General features: G+C 50.1%; 1 protein-coding gene across 2 annotated transcripts in view; it reads left to right on the forward strand.

The window, feature by feature from the left end:
* Positions 1-1024: 1024 nt before the first annotated feature.
* The window catches only part of SH3RF3 (SH3 domain containing ring finger 3), a 477464-nt gene continuing 461361 nt past the window's right edge, over positions 1025-17127 (forward strand). For both annotated transcript variants that reach the window (XM_029604598.1, XM_029604599.1), the window contains exon 1: positions 1025-1391. In XM_029604598.1, the coding sequence (XP_029460458.1) occupies positions 1026-1391 (366 nt within the window). In that variant the 5' untranslated portion in view covers position 1025. The remainder of the gene's footprint in view (positions 1392-17127) is intronic.

Here is a 17127-nt window from a genome sequence, read left to right on the forward strand (position 1 = left end):
CCACTCCGCCACCCTCCCGTCGGATCGCGGCCCCGAACAACTTTGCGCTCACTTTTCTTATTTTTTATTTTTTTTTTGCATTGCAGGCTGGAAGTGCCTCCCGCCGCCGGATGGGGGAAATTCTGCAGCTGGTTTGGCTCTTTTCCTCCCGCCCCACCCCCTGGAAGTGAGCGGAGATTGTAAAGAGGACGGAGGCGGATCGCCTTTGGTACATGGCTCGGTAAATCTTTGCACGGACAAGCAGAGGTCTTCGCCGCTCCGCCGGGCGTAGGAAGGTGTCGCGGAGCGCCGGAGCCGGCTGCATCCAGCTGAAGAGCGGAGGGGAGGGAGAGCCGTCGCCTGCTGCATCTTCTTGGATACTTTTTTTTTTCTTCCTCCTCGTCTTCTTGTGGATGTAGTGGGTATTTTTTTTTTTTTTTGTTTGTTTTTGGCTTGGCTGGAGGAGGAGAGGAATCCTTGCCGCTGGTGGGGAGGGAGGAAAGCTGGCAGGCGGCCGGTGATCGGGGTGACCCTCCCGGGAGATGGAGGGGAGAGACGCCTCGCAGGCAGCAGCCCCGGCGGGGAGCGATGGGTCGGATGCAGCCCGGGCTTGCCTGCGCCCAGCCTAACGCGCCGCCTGCCCCGCGCTATGCAGCCTTCTTCGTCCGAGGGATGATGAGTCGAACCCCCCGCCAGGCTTCCTTCCCCCTGGCCCGGGACTGATCGCAGGAGCGTTTCTTTTTTTTTTTTTGTTACCGCGCACACTCCCCCCCCCCCAGGAGCGAAGAAGGGAATCCGAGCGCTCAGCGCAGGGGCGCGCAGGACAGGCTCTCTCGCCTCCCGTTAAGATGCTTCCCGGCCGGCCGGCCCCGCGCCGGTGCCCGCGGGTCTAGATGCTCCTCGGGGCGTCCTGGCTTTGTACTTCCAAAGGACCTCAGAAGCCGAGCAAGGGCGAGGAGGAGGAGAGGCGGAGGGAGCGGAGAGGACGGAGGGAAGGTGGCGGGGGAGGGGGTGGAGGAGGCGGCGGGGGTGGCGGCGGGGGAGAGATGGACGAGTCCTCGCTGCTGGACCTGCTGGAGTGCTCCGTGTGCCTGGAGCGGCTGGACACCACGGCCCGGGTGCTGCCCTGCCAGCACACCTTCTGCCGCCGCTGCCTGGAGAGCATCGTCTCCTCCCGCCGGGAGCTGCGCTGCCCCGAGTGCCGCGTCCTGGTGGAGTGCGCGGTGGACGAGCTGCCCGCCAACATCCTGCTGGTCAGGCTGCTGGACGGCATCCGCCAGCGGCCCCGCGGGGGCGGCAGCGAGAGCCCCGCCGCGGGGGGGAGCCCGCGAGCCAGCGGAGGAGGAGGAGTGGGCCCCGCGCGCCCGGCGGCCGGAGGCACCGCAGCCCGCGGAACCCTGCTGACAGCTAAGGTGGGTGACAACTTTAATCTTGGCTCCCTCACCTTTAAACACACTCTCACTCCCCCCCCCCCACCTCTACTGGAATCTGTCACTCTCCATCTTAGAGACTCACTTTCCCTCCCTTCACTTTCACTCCTATTCATTCATTCATTCCTCTCATCTACCATAAAAACACACACACACACACACACACACTCCTCTCAACCTCTAGTCTAGAAACACACTCTCACTCCCAACACAGATACACACTCACTTCCCTCACCCTCCATCCCAGGGACACATTCCCACGCCCCTCATGCTCACTTCTCACTCCCTCCATTCTAGAGACACGTACATGCACACCCTCCTGTCACATTAATCCCTAAAGCACACTCACTCATTCCCCTTATCCTCTAGCCTAGAAACACACTCTTACTCCCCTCACACACACTCGCCCTCCATTTAAGAGTTACCTATGCTCATTCCCCTTACCCTCATCCTAAAAAATCACTCACCCCCCTCACCCTCCATCCTAAAAGAGCACACACACTCTCCTCTCACTCCTCAATCTAGAAATACATGCTCATCCCCCCAACCTAAAGGCATACTGACTCACTCCCCTCACCCAGCAGTGTAGATACATTCACTCACTTTCCTAAATACAGTCATTCCCCTGACACTCCATCCTAAAAGCACACTCACTCGTCTTACCCTTCATCCAAAAAACAGACTGTTGTTGGATTTGATGTTACTTTGGTTAATGTTTGTTGAATAACATTTAATAGACCTCCAATTATTTTTAAATTGGAACATATTCAGTTTAAAGTAGATACGTAATCAACAAAGCCAGTGGGAAATCTTTGAGGGGAGGAGGTGGGCTGTGAAAGGTTGCTGGTAGGCAGATGACAGTGTGCTCCCCATGCTTGTGACACAGGAAGTGGTGACCTCTGACCCTCTGCTGAAGGTCCTGCAGGTTATGCTCCCCATGCTTGTGACACAGGAAGTGGTGACCTCTGACCCTCTGCTGAAGGTCCTGCAGGTTATGCTCCCCATGCTTGTGACACAGGAAGTGGTGACCTCTGATCCTCTGCTGAAGGTCCTGCAGGTTATGCTCCCCATGCTTGTGACACAGGAAGTGGTGGCCTCTGACCCTCTGCTGAAGGTCCTGCAGGTTATGCTCCCCATACTGGTGACACAGGAAGTGGTGATCTCTGATCCTCTGAAGGTCCTGCAGGTTATGCTCCCCATACTTGTGACACAGGAAGTGGTGACCTCTGATCCTCTGCTGAAGGTCCTGCAGATTATGCTCCCCATGCTTGACAGTGAACTTTTGGCACAGGTCAGGAAGTGGTGACCTCTGACCCTCTGAAGGTCCTGCAGGTTATGCTCCCCATGCTTGTGACAGTGAACTTTTGGCACAGGTCAGGAAGTGGTGACCTCTGATCTTCTGCTGAAGGTCCTGCAGGTTATGCTCCCCATGCTTGTGACAGTGAACTTTTGGCACAGGTCAGGAAGTGGTGACCTCTGATCTTCTGCTGAAGGTCCTGCAGGTTATGCTCCCCATGCTTGTGACAGTGAACTTTTGGCACAGGTCAGGAAGTGGTGACCTCTGATCCTCTGCTGAAGGTCCTGCAGGTTGCAGGGCTGTTTTGAATAATATTTCACTGATATTTTTTTTTCCCTGTGTTGCCTGTTCAGCCAGACTATTATCCCTTCACTCTCGCCCCTCTTTCCTGCTCCCACGCCCTATCATAGACTGTTTGGGTGGCAGTTTTCAGCTGAATTTTTACCCTTATCATAACATCTCTTTCTGCTGATAGTTCTGGGAGGGAGCAAAACAGTGTCTGAGGGAGCCAGGAGCTTCTCCGAGCTTTGACAATTCACTGTCTAGTGCATCCCGGAAAGCACTTGTCAAGGCATTAAAGATGATGAGAGGGGGTCATCACACAGGAGCTGGCTTATTTATTTTGTATTTAGTGGTTGCTAAATTTGATGCTTTCAGTTTTTTTTTCTGCAAGGACCAGAATTCAGCAGCGTGGAGGCTTGGCAGCAGATTGTGCGTGTGAACGCCTAGGGGCAGGTTTATGGGAATCTCATTTTCCTGATAAAAACCCTACCCAAGAGCGGAATGACACATCTCTGGAGCCGCAGAAGTTCCTAGACCTTTTTTTTTTTTTTTAAGATTACGCTGCGGTTGCAAGGTGTTCCCCCGCTCTGGTACTGCCCGTGTGACAGGCTGTGTGCTAGGAGCCGTTGCACTGTACAGTTTTTTTGCTTGCTAGCTGGTTTTTCGGCAGATTAAGATTTAATTTGCAAAGGAGCCTGGCTTGCACCGCACTCAGTGCCATGTGTGGAGCGGTTGCAGACGAGCGGGCGATGACGCCCGACAGTCACACAATTCACGGACGCCTTGGAAGATCATTTTCAGCCCTGACCATGTAGTATTCATAGCATTACTGGATAGCCTGGAGATTGTTACTGCAGTTAGAAAACAGCTTGGTAGAGTATTTAAGACAGAAAGCAAAAGAGACTGGCAATAATCTTGTAAAATATCATTTTCTATTGAGGCTCATCACTGAATTGCCAGTGGAGTACACGCAAAGCTGCTGACTGATCACAGTACGCACCTTATAGGAGATTTCTCTTACTCTCACCTCATGCATAAATTTGGTTATAAGCTAATAGAACTTTTTAGCTATCAAACAAATGATGACTACTAAGTGATTTAAAATGTTTGGGAGCAGGTTATGTCTCCCACTGACCGCTTCCTCCCTGTTTGCTGTACTGCGGGTCTTCATCCTGTTTGCTGGTGCTGCCGCCTGGGGTTTTTTCGCCCGGGAAATGGCACCGCCCGGCACGACAGCAGGTCGGACCGGGGGGGGTGGGGGGTTGCCGTAGCGTTGCATCCTGGTGAACTCCAGTGTCTCCGTGCTGGCTCGGCTTGTGTCGTCCCCCCCCCTCGTGGTGACGGCACTCGAAAAGTCCGTTGCTTGTTGCGACTTCATGTACGAAGTCGTGAAGTCGCAACCAGCGCCGCTGCTGCTTTTAGACTCCTGGGAATAAGCGAGTTGAAAGAGAGCCGGAGTCGTCAGCGAGTGGTGCCAGCCCATCCCCTCCTCTGCTTTACAATGTAACCTTCATCCCGTGTCCTCGCTACGAAGGGGGGGGGGGCTGCAGGTGTTTCCGAGCAGGCACTTGGGGGGGGGGGTGTCGTACACAGTTGGACAAAACAATCTCCAGGACCGTTGGATGCGTTCCCCCACTGAAACCTTTTAATGCGACGAAACTTCGTTTTGATTGTGACGCTCTGGCAAGCATGACGTTTACTTAGGAGGAGGTGAATATGCTTCTTCCATTCAGAAGCCGCAATCACGGGATTTCACTGTGGCAGGGGTGGCGATCCCCGGCCCTCGAGGGCCGCAGACAGGCCCAGGTTTTCAGGATATCTGCGGTGAGCGGGCAGGAGAAATGCACTGCCTCCGCTGGACGCAAACCTGCAGATCTCTCCCTCTCTTGCCCGTTCACTCTCCCTCTCCTGCCCGCTCACCGCAGATATCCTGAAAACCTGGGCCTGTCTGCGGCCCTCGAGGGCCGGGGTTCACCACCCCTGCATTACAGGGTAAGGTACTGGGAACTTTGATGCCTCTTAGGACACGGTAGCTGAAATCCAGTGGCTCTGCTCTGTTCCGCTCCTCTTCCGTTAGTTTAAGTAGTGGGTGGGGTACGGCACCTTTTTTTGCTGCGTTAGGTGTGTGGGGGGAGGATATTGTAAGCAGGGCTTCTGATTTTAAAAGGGTGTTTTTCAATAGCCATTTCCCCGGCTAAAGTTGCCCACCTCTTACCTGCATTAAGTGGGGGGCATTCTCAGGATGGGGGGGGGGGCGATGCATTTCCAAAACCCTGCACGTTGTTTGCCATGGGAAAAGCGCCCTCGGGGGGGGAGCAGGTGCAAACCTCCGGGAGCACTTTTTTTTTTTTTCCTGGCACGGTTTTCCCCAAGGGAAAATGTGCTCCCCACGTTCCCTTGGGAAAACTGGGGGGGGGGGGGGCCAAGCAGGAGGGTGAAAGTTCCCGGAGCCCGCATGGAAACGCGGCGTGTTGGAAACCGCTCCCCGCTGGCTTATAAAATGCGTTTGGAAAGAACCCGACGAACGCGATAGTAAAGCAGCGATGAGCATGGATTTTAAGCATCTTCGGGGAAACCCCCAAATGCGCCGAGAAGTGGACTATGGTTTTAAATTTTACAAACGTCGGACGTGGTAGAGAAGAGGGAAGCTGACGATGGAACCGGGACGAGCTAAAACAACGCCGAGCGGGAAGTGAAAGCTGAAGGGGACGGGCAGATGTGCCGTGCGTGCGTAATTATTGCACGTTCGGAATTCAGGGGGCGCGGGGCTGAGTCACCGCTGTCTCGACGTTTGCCTGCTGTGTGAAGTAAGAGGATGCGTTAAAGCTAAAACTACCACTCGTTTTCTCTTTCCTTCGGAAGCGGCTCGACTGCGCTCGACCGAAGCCTTTCACTTAAAACGAATGTTTGTTTTTAAAGAGAAGCAAAGAAAAAAAAATTGTTTTTATTCTGTTTAAAAATAAAATATGAATCCCGAATCTGGGGTTAAGCCTTCCTTTGCGGTCGTGCATGCATTGAATTTGGGACTTTCAGTGATGTTTGCAGCTAGGTCAGGCCTGGCAGAAGAAAACCAAACGATTCTGACCACATTCAGGTCTCATGGTCTTGAAAAACTGACTGCAGTGGGCAAAATATTTGTTGTGATCCTATTTCCAGACACCTTCCTATTCAGTCCGTTGTCTGAGGCCTGGCAGGTTCCCCCTGTTCCTTTTGTTGCTTCCTGGGAATGGGATCCTGGTGCCAGGAGCCTTCGCTTCCAGCCACCTGGGGATTTCCTCTCGTACACCCACGCCCGCTTTACTCTGGCCCAGTAAATGGCAGCGACGGTCCTTGGCTGGGGGCCGAGTGCCAGGGCTGCTTCCTGAACCTTGCAAACATGGACTCTGCATGCAAAACACGGGTAAAGCACACATCACGGTCCGCCCGCAGTCCATATTACGAGGAGCAGTGACCTCCCAAGTCGTCATTTGCTGCATTTTCACTGGTTCCCCTGAGGTTTCCGGGTCGGGCCCCATCTGGAATGGCCACACCCGCACGGCCCGACTGGTCCACGCGACGCCACGCCCAGTGCAGGAACCAATCGGAGGCCGTTCCATCCGCGACGCAGTAGCGAGCGCTGCTTTTTCCCCAATATATAGATCGTCCCAGGCGCACCTGAAGGGAAGGCAAAATGAATGACTTTGGCGGGAAAACCTTTTAAGGGACGGCGAGCGGGTACTGGCGCCAGCTCTGAATCCGTTTTACGGTACTGCAGGGTACAAGGAGGGTGCAGCTTTCTTTATATGCAGCGGTGTCCTTCCAAGTGGCCCTCACTTATACCAAGGAGAGCCTGGTCAGGCCCAGTCCCTGAATCCCTGCCTCCTTTTTTTTTTTCCTGAGGTTGTTAAAGATTTAGGGGGACTTGCTGGATTCCTGCCAGTCCTTGCAACCTCAGCTCTAAAATCTGGTTCCCTTTGAACTAAAGTAACTACGACGGCTGAAATAGAATTTCGGGCGATAGGTCAAGTTCTTGTTTTGACGTCCCTTGACCGCTGTAACGCCCTTTTAAATCGGTCTCGCTAAGTGACATCTAAAAAAAAAAAGTTTTAGGCTCATAGGGCTGCTCTTCTGAAGATTGCACACATCTCCCATCTTGCTGCAACTGTACTGGTGGCCTTTTCTCCTCCGAGGGCTGCTGCTGAGCTGCCTTGTTGCTATTGGAAGCTCGAAGTGGCTAAGGACCCTTATTGCTTGGCCACCCACGCTCTCTGAGCGCATGCCCGCAGGGCTCTCAGATTTGGCTGGCAGTCGTGTCCCATACCTACCGTTTTTGTAAAAGAAGTGCGATCGCACGTCGCGGGACCTAACCTGATGGAAGTCTCTGCCAAAACGAGACGCGTTTTTTATTGGCGCCTGCAAACCTTTCTGTAAAAGTCTGAAAGCCTGATTGTTGCAGCAGGGGTATTTCTAATGAGTTACGTCTTCCTCAGTATGAAACTGCGGTGTTAGCCCGGTTTGTCTGCTTTTGGTGTGGGTGTCTTATTTGTCCCGATTATTGTTTTATGTGCTAAAAAAAACAAATAGGCAGAATATACACATTTTTAATAATAATTGCGGTAGTAATAATAATAATTTCTCTTTGCCTTCTCCCCCACTTCCTGTTGCCTTGGCTCTGGCTCCTGTTCTGGAGTGCAAAGGGGGGGGGGGGCTGACTTGGGTTTCTGCCCCAGTCTTCCGCCAGCGGTTCCTATCCCCAAATTGCTGATGAGAGTCCGAGCTGAAGTCTCCCAAAAAAAAAATAATTAAAAAAAACATAAACAAGGCTCCCTAGCTGCGTTTTGCAGAGGGCGCAGCGTTGGCCGGTTTCAGCTGCTGGGTTCTGTACCCCCGCTGCCACTGACGGCTAAATGCCAAGGCCTCGCTGGCATAACCGAGGCACCTGCTCTCTCCCCGGAGCAGGGGGAATTTCACTGCTGGAAGGAGCTGGGAGCGAGTGAAGACATTTTATATTTCCCTTCGCCCACCTGCTCACGCCTTTCATGTTGTCACGCCTCTCATGATTTTAAACACCTCTATCATATCCCCCCTCAGTCGTCTCTTCTCCAAGCTGAAAAGTCCTAACCTCTTCATCCTTTCCTCATAGGGAAGCTGTTCCATCCCCTTTATCATTTTGGTAGCCCTTCTCTGTACCTTCTCCATCGCAACTATATCTTGTTTTTAGATGCGGCGACCAGAATTGTACACAGTATTCAAGGTGAGGTCTCACCATGGAGCGACATAGAGGCATTATGACATTTTCCGTTCTATTAACCATTCCCTTCCTAATAATTCCTAACATTCTGTTTGCTTTTTTGACTGCCGCAGCACACTGAGCCGACGATTTCAATGTGTTATCCACTATGACGCCTAGATCTCTTAACCCTTGTTAATCAGTCTCTCATGTAAATACTCATGTAAATACTGCTACGTTCCTCTACCTTCTCAGCTGCTATCTTTCTTCCTTTACCTTCTCCCCCTCTCTCCCCCCCCCCTTTTTTCGCTCCTGCTCCATACCCCATTCCCTGTTTTTTGTAATTTCCTCCTTTCTCAAGTTTATTGTAAACCGGCGTGATGTGCTCGCATGAACACCGGTATATTAAAAGCTGTTAAATAAATAAATAAATAAATCTCTTGGGTGGTAGCTCCTAATATGGAACCTAACATTGTGTAACTACAGCAAGGGTTATTTTTCCCTATATGCAACACCTTGCACTTATCCACATTACATTTCATCTGCCATTTGGATGCCCAATCTTCCAGTCTTGCAAGGTAACACAATCCACTTGTGATTTAACTACTCTGAATAATTTTGTATCATCCGCAAATTTGATTATCTCACTCATCATTCCCTTTCCAGATCATTTATAAATATATTGAAAAGCGCCGGTCCAAGTACAGATCCCTGAGGCACTCCCCTGTTTACCCTTTTCCACTGAGAAAATGGACCATTTAATCCTGCTCTCTGTTCCCAGTTTGCAATCCTGCTTTGGCTCCTTTTATCATACGCCACTGGCATGAACTGTGAAAGAAGTGTTGGGAATGAGCTTAAAACAGAGCTTCCCAAACTGGGGGGGTCAGGGCACCAAATGGGGTCTCATAACCTCCAGCTGGGGGGTCACAGGTGCCTCAAAGGGCAGTGCAGTAGCATTGGAAGTCAACGTGTGGGGCCTGTGAGCCAGCCTTGCATTCTCAGGCCCTGCCGTGGGGCCCAGCCTCGCATGAGTTTCCGTGGTAACGGGAAGCCCAGCATGAGGGGAGGGCTTGGGGGCCGCTGGCTTGCCCTGGCTCGCAGATCCTGTGCTGACTTTCATTCTTGCCGCTTTCAGGTCGCCATTGGGCTTTGGACTAGCCATGAGGGGGAAGGGCGGTCTTGAGTTGCACAGGCCGGTGGAGATTGCCCACTGCTCCTCTGTCCTCACCCACCACCGAACCTACCCAAGAGAAAAAATATTGTCCCCGTCGTCGTCAGCCTGCCTTCTCTTCCTCCTAGTTGTCATCCAACTTTGGCCAAAAGGAAAATGTAGCCGCTGACCCTGGCCACGGGGATATTTGGAGGAAGAGCTGTTTGAAGAGAGGGATCAGAAGCAGGAAAGGTTTGAGGATTGGATGAGTGGGAGTGGAAGGTGACAGGAGGGAATGACAGAAAAATGTAAGAGAGAGAGGAACTGGGGGTGAGAGGATATCAAATGGGTGGGTGGGGGGGGGGGAGGATGTGAGAGAAGAGTTGGAGGAGAGGCTGAAAGGTGAGAGAGGGACTGAGGAATGGGGTGAGAGGGCAGGGATGCCAGAGGATCCATTTGGGGTTATAAAAAGGGCCTGGAGGTGAGAGGTTCAGCTGGGAGAACGCAGAAAGGGCCGGAGGGAGGTGACAGAGAGGATGGGCTGGGAAGGTGAGAGGAAGTGGGGGGGATGTAAGAGGGGATAAGCTGAGGGTGGTGGAGATTGAGAGGGGACATCCTTTGCAGGGGGTTGGATGTTGAGATAAAGAAGCAGCTGAAGAGGGTGGGGGGTTGAGAGAGAGTAGAGGGATTGTTGGAGGCGAGCCTCACCCCTGCTAATTTGGGGGTGGTGGTCCCCCGGGGCCACGTGCATTTTCCGGTGCCAAAATGAGGCGACGTTGGCGAAAAGCCCTGTCCTAGCTGCATCTCGTACGGGATGGGGAAGGCTGCTGGGGGGGGGGTCCTTTTCCCCCCTCCTGCTCCAGTTAAGCAGGCTGAGTCCTTCCTCTGTTTGCTTTCTGGCTGGGCTGAAAGAGATAAAAAAATCTCATCGTGCAAGCAGCAAATCATAGGACGCAGAACTCGGCAAGCGCCAAAGAAGAAAGGAGGCAGCGCGTACAGCGGCGTTTCTTCCAAAGCTGCGTAAAGCAGGCCACGCGTGGACGGGAGGGCTCGGCCGACTAGAGGCCGCCTCCTGGCCTTTGTAGTCAGAGGGGATAGAAGGCAACGGAAATGCAGTGCCGCGCGTACCAGCTCCGAATAAAGGACAGAATAGACGAAGGCAAAAACAAAAGACGGGAGGGTTTGCAGCCACACGACGGACGCTACTCACTGACCCCAGAAAAGCCCGCGCCTTTCCCTTTGCACGCGACGCCACGCTGAAAACCTAGCAAGGAAATGACATCACAACCCCTTTCTCTCCCCCCCCCCCCCCCCACACACACGTGTGACGGAAACGCGAGCAGCGGGCACGCACTGTGCAAAAGTGGCACACGCGCAAAACATCCAGCAGCTCGCAGCACCTGCCACACCGGCAAACGAGAGGTGTAGAGAGCACACAAAAGTCAGGAAACTTAGACTTCCAGCCCAACCCTAGCAAATATGAACGCAGAAAGCTTTTCTGCACCAGCCACTCCCGCCCCTGCATGTATTGCATCTCCCAGAACCTGGGAAGGAGGGCGCCCCTTTTCCATCTCTCTGACCAACCTCCTGGGAGCTCCCCGCACAATGCAGGGTGGCTGGGGATGCTGTGAGTGGGGTCCTGCAGGTTAGGTGCTGCTGAGAGGGGAGCCCTTCTGGCCCCCTGTTTTGCTTGTCATGTCTTCATGCACCGAGGATAGGTACGAGGCCTTGAAAACATTTCAGGAGTGTGACCAAGGATTGTTGTGTCTAAGGAAAGGGTGTCCCTTTGGAAGGTATTGCCAGTTCTCTACACGCCTGGGCAAGATAGCTAGCTGTCAATCGGTGCAGGAGAACAAAGGCTGTTGAAATGGGGAAAACTCTTTTGATAGATGCTGATCTGCCGCGACAGCACTTATTCATACTTTGTGTCTTGACAGGGCTATTACTGATTTCTTTTGCCCCCGTTAAAGTTCATTTTGTTAATGTGTTGGATTACTTCCTTTCCCTCCATTAAATCCTACGGAGCCAGGCTGAAGAAATATTGGCGAGAGTATACAAATGAGGCCGGCATGGGATTGAAGTGTGGGCAAGCATTTTTGGCTTCTTGTCCTTAGTTTGTGCTGATGTCATTCATTTGAGTGTGCCCTGTTTGCTTTTTTTTTTTTTTTTTTTTTTTTAAATAGGCACCCAGTATCACTAAAGTGACTTTGTATTTCTGAAAAGGGATAATGAGGCTTGAGCATATGTATGATTGCATTGGGACCAAACCTTTGTTGATGTTTTAAGTATCATTGACCTTAATGCTGATACACATCTGTAGCACAGTCTCGACTACTAGTAGTACTACTACTACTACTCCTTAACATTTCTATAGCACTACTCGACGTACACATCTCTTGGAACTGATGGATATTGTGCGTTCCAAAGCTGTGCTTAGTCCAGCGACTTGGAAGGCTAGGATGAATCTCGTTATATCGAGATAAAGGAGTCACATTTGTTAGGAAATCTATCGGGAAACATAGCATGCATTTTTGACAATAGGGGGAGCAATATAAATATGACTCTTACATTGCAAGGACCACCAGCCTGTCTAAAGAAGGAGAACAAAGGGATATCCTCATTTGGCAACAAAACTGAAAAACAATTATGGTGTGTCAAGGGAAGAGATATCTACAGTAGCCTCTAGAGCTTCTATACAGTCTGTTGGATTTAGTATGGCTACTTGTCTGCTGTGTGATTAATAGATTCTTATTCTCTGGGTAGAAATTAAACCAAACTTTTATCAGAATACCAAAATACAGACCTCATTTTTGTGCTAATAAATTTTCATGCACATCAAGTGGCAGACAGCTGTGAGAGCAGGCAGTTGGCGGAAATGGGTTTGATCTCGAGGGCAGGTGTTTACTCCCCGGGTTCGTTGGAGGGGAGGAAGTCTCACATTGTGCAGAGGTGGGTACCTAGCAGTTGTTTTTAGGGCTCGTGATTGCAGGGGGTATAAAATCGTGGAAGAATGCTTGGGTAGTTACAAATGAAGGCTTACGGGGTGCGGTAACCCAACAGAGGTTGGTTAAGCTCGAAGGCCAGAGGAGCCAAGGGGGAAACCGCGGGGTCAAAGGCCGTGGTGAACAGCCGTGAATAGTGAAACCCGTTAGGTATGCTTAAAGATGTCCTATTCGTTAAAGGGTTTGGTTTGCTCTGTCTTAGTTTTGTGTGTGTGTAATCGATTTCTTTTGACGTTGGAAATCCCCAAGTGTGGTCTCTGATCGTGGAAGAATATTACTGGTAGGAAGGGTTCTTTCCCATTTGACACCTGTGCCTGAAACAGGTCGGATTAGCACTGATTTTCAAGCTCTGCGCTCAAAAGTACTCGAGAACCTTGTGCGTGCCTGGGGGAGGAGTGAAACGGCCTTTTTCTCGGGGAAACCTAATCTGAGCCCTCCTTTGGACGCCGCATGTGGAAAGAACATTAAGCAGCCTGTACTCCACGGGATCAGTACTCGGTACGGGACTGATGGAGACAGCTGTGGCTGGTGTCATCCCCCCCTTGCCAGCTCTACCTGGCACGCTGCCAACTTATTCCGAGAACCAGATGGATAATTCCAGGACAGCGGGGGCACGACTTCCAGGGAGCAGATAGAAAGGCGGAGATATGTTGTGAGGCAGGAGAAATTTGGAAGCAGTGTTCTCTGGGATGGATTTAGGAGCTTGGGGAGATGAATTTCATTGGTGCCTAGGACAAGAGTTTCTCCTTGAAATATTGCAGGCAGTGGATCTGGTTTGCTAAGACTTTATTTTTTCCCCTCCCTCTGACGGTGATTTTTGGAGCAATTTCCATGGGCAAAAAGCATTTTACCCACATCAATCGGGCGTGTGAAAACTGCCCGTCCCAATGTGACTTTCCTTCTGCAATACACGGGCTTTCAGTCCCACGGAGAGGAAGCGTTCCCGGAGGGGCTTGCGTAGGCCGGACGGGAAGAGTCTACGTGCAAGTTGCCCCTTGAAATCTACGTTGGTGCTTTTCCCAGCAAAATTCCACCCTCGTGAAAAGCAGGTGCCCGCGTCTGCACATACGGTGTCCCTACACCATCTTTCAAAGTGAAAATCTACACCTACTCCCCCTTAGGAAAACCAATAAGCTTGGACTTGCCTCATCCACGTGTATGGGGGGGTGGAAATTAGAGGTAGATATTGAAAAATCCACTAAGTGGGTAAGATACCGGCTCATTTTAGCAGGTTATCTTCAAGCAAATTTTCAGCTGAAGTTCGCTGGCTAGGTTTTCAGCTGAAAGTCAATATACAGTAAATCTAGCTGGTCAAGGTTTTTTTTTTTTTTTTTTAAACACTATTTATTCACCATTTTTGGTCCTTACAGAGAATTCCCAGTATAAGAAAGTACATAAATCTCACCAATAACTGTCCAAACTCAAGGCAGCATCAATAGTTGATCACAATGTGCAGCTTAATATTTTATACAGATTTTTCAGTTCAGTCCATTATACTGTCTAAAGCAATCCCACAGGACATCCTATTTCCCCACATTTTGACCAGCTAGGTTTTGTGTGGCCGGGTTCCCTGGCTACGTTCAGCTGGTCACCACTGAAAATCGGGCATTCCTTCTTAGCTTTCAGCTCTTTAAATATTTAAAAAAAGCATGACCCGAGGTTCTCAGCATTTCAAACATATCAGACCATGTTATTGTGGCCAAAAAGGCACTATGCTATGAAATGTAAGAACATAAGAAATTGCCATGCTGGGTCCGACCAAGGGTCCATCAAGCCCAGCATCCTGTTTCCAACAGAGGCCAAATCAGGCTCCAAGAACCTGGCAATTACCCAAACACTAAGAAGATCCCATGCTACTGATGCAATTAATAGCAGTGGCTATTCCCTAAGTAAAATTGATTAATAGCCATTAATGGACTTCTCCTCCAAGAACTTATCCAAACCTTTTCTGAACCCAGCTACACTAACTGCATTAAGCACCTCCTCTGGCAACAAATTCCAGAGCTCTACTGTGCGTTGAGTGAAAAAAGAATTTTCTCCGATTAGCCTTAAATGTGCTACTTGCTAACTTCATGGAATGCCTCCTAGTCTCTTACTAGTATACTACTGGATGTAGCTTTTATTGTTAAAACAATGAGGAAATTGTTTAACCGTCCATGGTAATTGCAAATTCTGTTTGCATGTCTTCAGTAAAGCTTTGAAAATCTGTTTCAGTAGCTTATGAAAGACAGAGGGGTGTTCTGGTTCCAGTACGTCAAAACCGCTAGGACCATCGTGGCCCACCAAGAGGAGAAGAAGCATCAGGACCCTGAATAAGAGTGTCTTGACTTGCATATCCCCATAGAAATCTCTGGGATCTAATGCAGGAAGATCTTTGCAGTTCTTGATCAGAAAGAACCCTGCCTTGCGAGTCTATGATTTGGGACTCGGTTATAACGTCTTTCTGATGCTATTGACAAACAAACACACCCTGAAACAGTTCTGGGGAAAAGTCACGGTTACCCGGCACGGGGAAAAGGAGAAATATTGCAAAGTACATAAAGGTGTTTTTAGCTTACTCTCAGAAATTAGTCTTTCTTGTGATAAAAGCTGTATGTCGGATACCGTCACTGTGTCATCTGTATGTTGATGCTTTGAAATTTTCTATCTTGGCGAGTCTGGCAGGCGACATTAATGGTTGACCTCTAATGTCAAACTCTGGCACACATAATTGACTGCCGTGCTGCTTCTTTGCTTGGGCTAACGAGCAGGCAATGTCCATGAAATTGTTTATTTATTTATCCCCCCTTTTGGATGGCTTCACACTTTTTATCTCCGAAACGAATGCAGTGTACCTGATTCTTACAAGGTTCGTTACAATTAAAGAAAATCTAAATGAAACTGTAAAAAGCAGTAGAGGAAAGAGAGGCCAGCTTGCAGCCACTGATGGTAGCTGCTTGCTTAGCTTCCCTGAAAACCAAGTCGTGCATCTGAATTTTTACTGTACTGCAGAGCACAAACACAAGGGGTTTGATCTAGGCTTTTGCGATGTGATTGTAATAACGGCAACGGCAGGGTTACCATCTGACTAGGTAGCCCGGCTTATTCTTCCGCTTCTTGGGCAGACTGAAATGGCTTCAAGCTTCATTTCTGTCTAAGCTTGATCACCTTTTTCCAGCTCGCCACCCTGATACACCGAGGGGGGACGCAGCATTAGACGAAGCATCAGTACAGTGTTCTGGGGAACTGAAAAAATGCTATCACTAAAGCCGCAAGTCAAATGACGCTCTGAAACATCTCCGCCTGGACGTGCGTTACTGTTCTGGCTAGGCCTGCGCCTTTGTCACAGTTGGGCCATTGACTTACCAAGCCTGGCGATGAGAAGTGCTGACAGCTTTTAAGTTTGCCGAGGCTTATGCTTTTTTGAAACGTACGATTGCCGCAGCGTGGTGGAACGTCGGCGGCGCCAGGCTCGTGCATACCCACTGACGTGACGGTTCCTCCAGGGTGTTGAAAGATAGGTTAGAAAGGAATTAATCTCTAATAGAACTGAAGTGACTTTATGACCCCCGGATCCTTTTTTTTTTCAGCTACGCTACGGGGCGCGTATAAAGCAGGGTTTAGTATATACTGCCGTTCTCTGTGTAAGGACCAGTCAGGCTCCCTTGCTCGTTCAATGTCTCCTTTGTAGACAGGACAGGTTTGGGATTTTTTTTTTGTTGCTCTGTTTGTAAGAGCGTCCCCTTTTGGGATGGGTGCCAAAATGGATTGTTCTTTTCAGGGGAATACCCTTAGACCCGGTGCAGGGGTCTGTAGACTTTCCCCCCTCTTTTTGGAACGTTAGGGGATAGCAAGGCTGAAACCTGTTCATACATTTTTTTTTTCCTTCTCCAAGGGCATAGTCCAGGAAAAGGAGTGGTGGTTTTCCCCAATGAAAGACAGGAGTTTCTCTGGGAAAAAGAGAGAAGCCAATACTTAAACTGAAAAAAATGGATAAAGTTAGCCAGATAAGGAATCAATGTCCTGCTGAATATTCTGGAATAAAGTTATCCAGCGACACACAGCCGGATAACTTTGAAACCTGGAACGAATTCCGCAAGGAGTAGGACTTTTTTTTTTGCATTCCAGCCTTTCCGGTCGGTGTGACCCGGTGCTACAGAACTGGGGAGTGGAGGAAAAGGCACCCACCCGGTACTCGAGAGGAGAGGAGGCTGTCCATACTCGGGAGCAGTACATGTGATGGAGGTCAGGTGCCAAAGGGTGGCCTAGAGCGTAGAGGAGATCCCAGAGCCTGTCCTGTAGGAGATCCTGCAGTAGAGAGAAGCACAGGGTCCCTGTGAGAGCCTGGCTTCTCACCCTGCAGATGATGGGAGGAAGCTGATTTATCTCCAACCTTCGTTAGATGGCCACAACTTGAAGGCCTTTTATTTTTAGTAACGATTACTGTTGGAGCCATAAAAAGGACAGAGCTCTATAATCCTCTCTGTGTAGAAGAAATGTCCTCTAGCCGTACCCGTTGTGTTTTGAGATTTATATAGATGTGGCGTTAGTTCTTGTTGAAGACATGATATCCGTAAGAAGCAGCCAGTGAGGTGAAACACGGCCGGTGTCGGGGGGTCATGAACCTATAAAAAAAAAATAAAAAATACACAGCCAGGCTTTGTGAGGAGAGTAGCCATGACTGATCATTTATATTTTATTTGTCCGTTTTCTTTATAAGTGGCACAAAAATGAACAGCGAAGCTAGGTGTGAAGATTGAAACTCAGCTGACTCCACTGGCCCAGTAGTTTCTCTTTTC

This window comes from Rhinatrema bivittatum, chromosome 5 (assembly GCF_901001135.1).
Source record: "Rhinatrema bivittatum chromosome 5, aRhiBiv1.1, whole genome shotgun sequence".
Lineage (NCBI taxonomy): Eukaryota > Metazoa > Chordata > Amphibia > Gymnophiona > Rhinatrematidae > Rhinatrema > Rhinatrema bivittatum.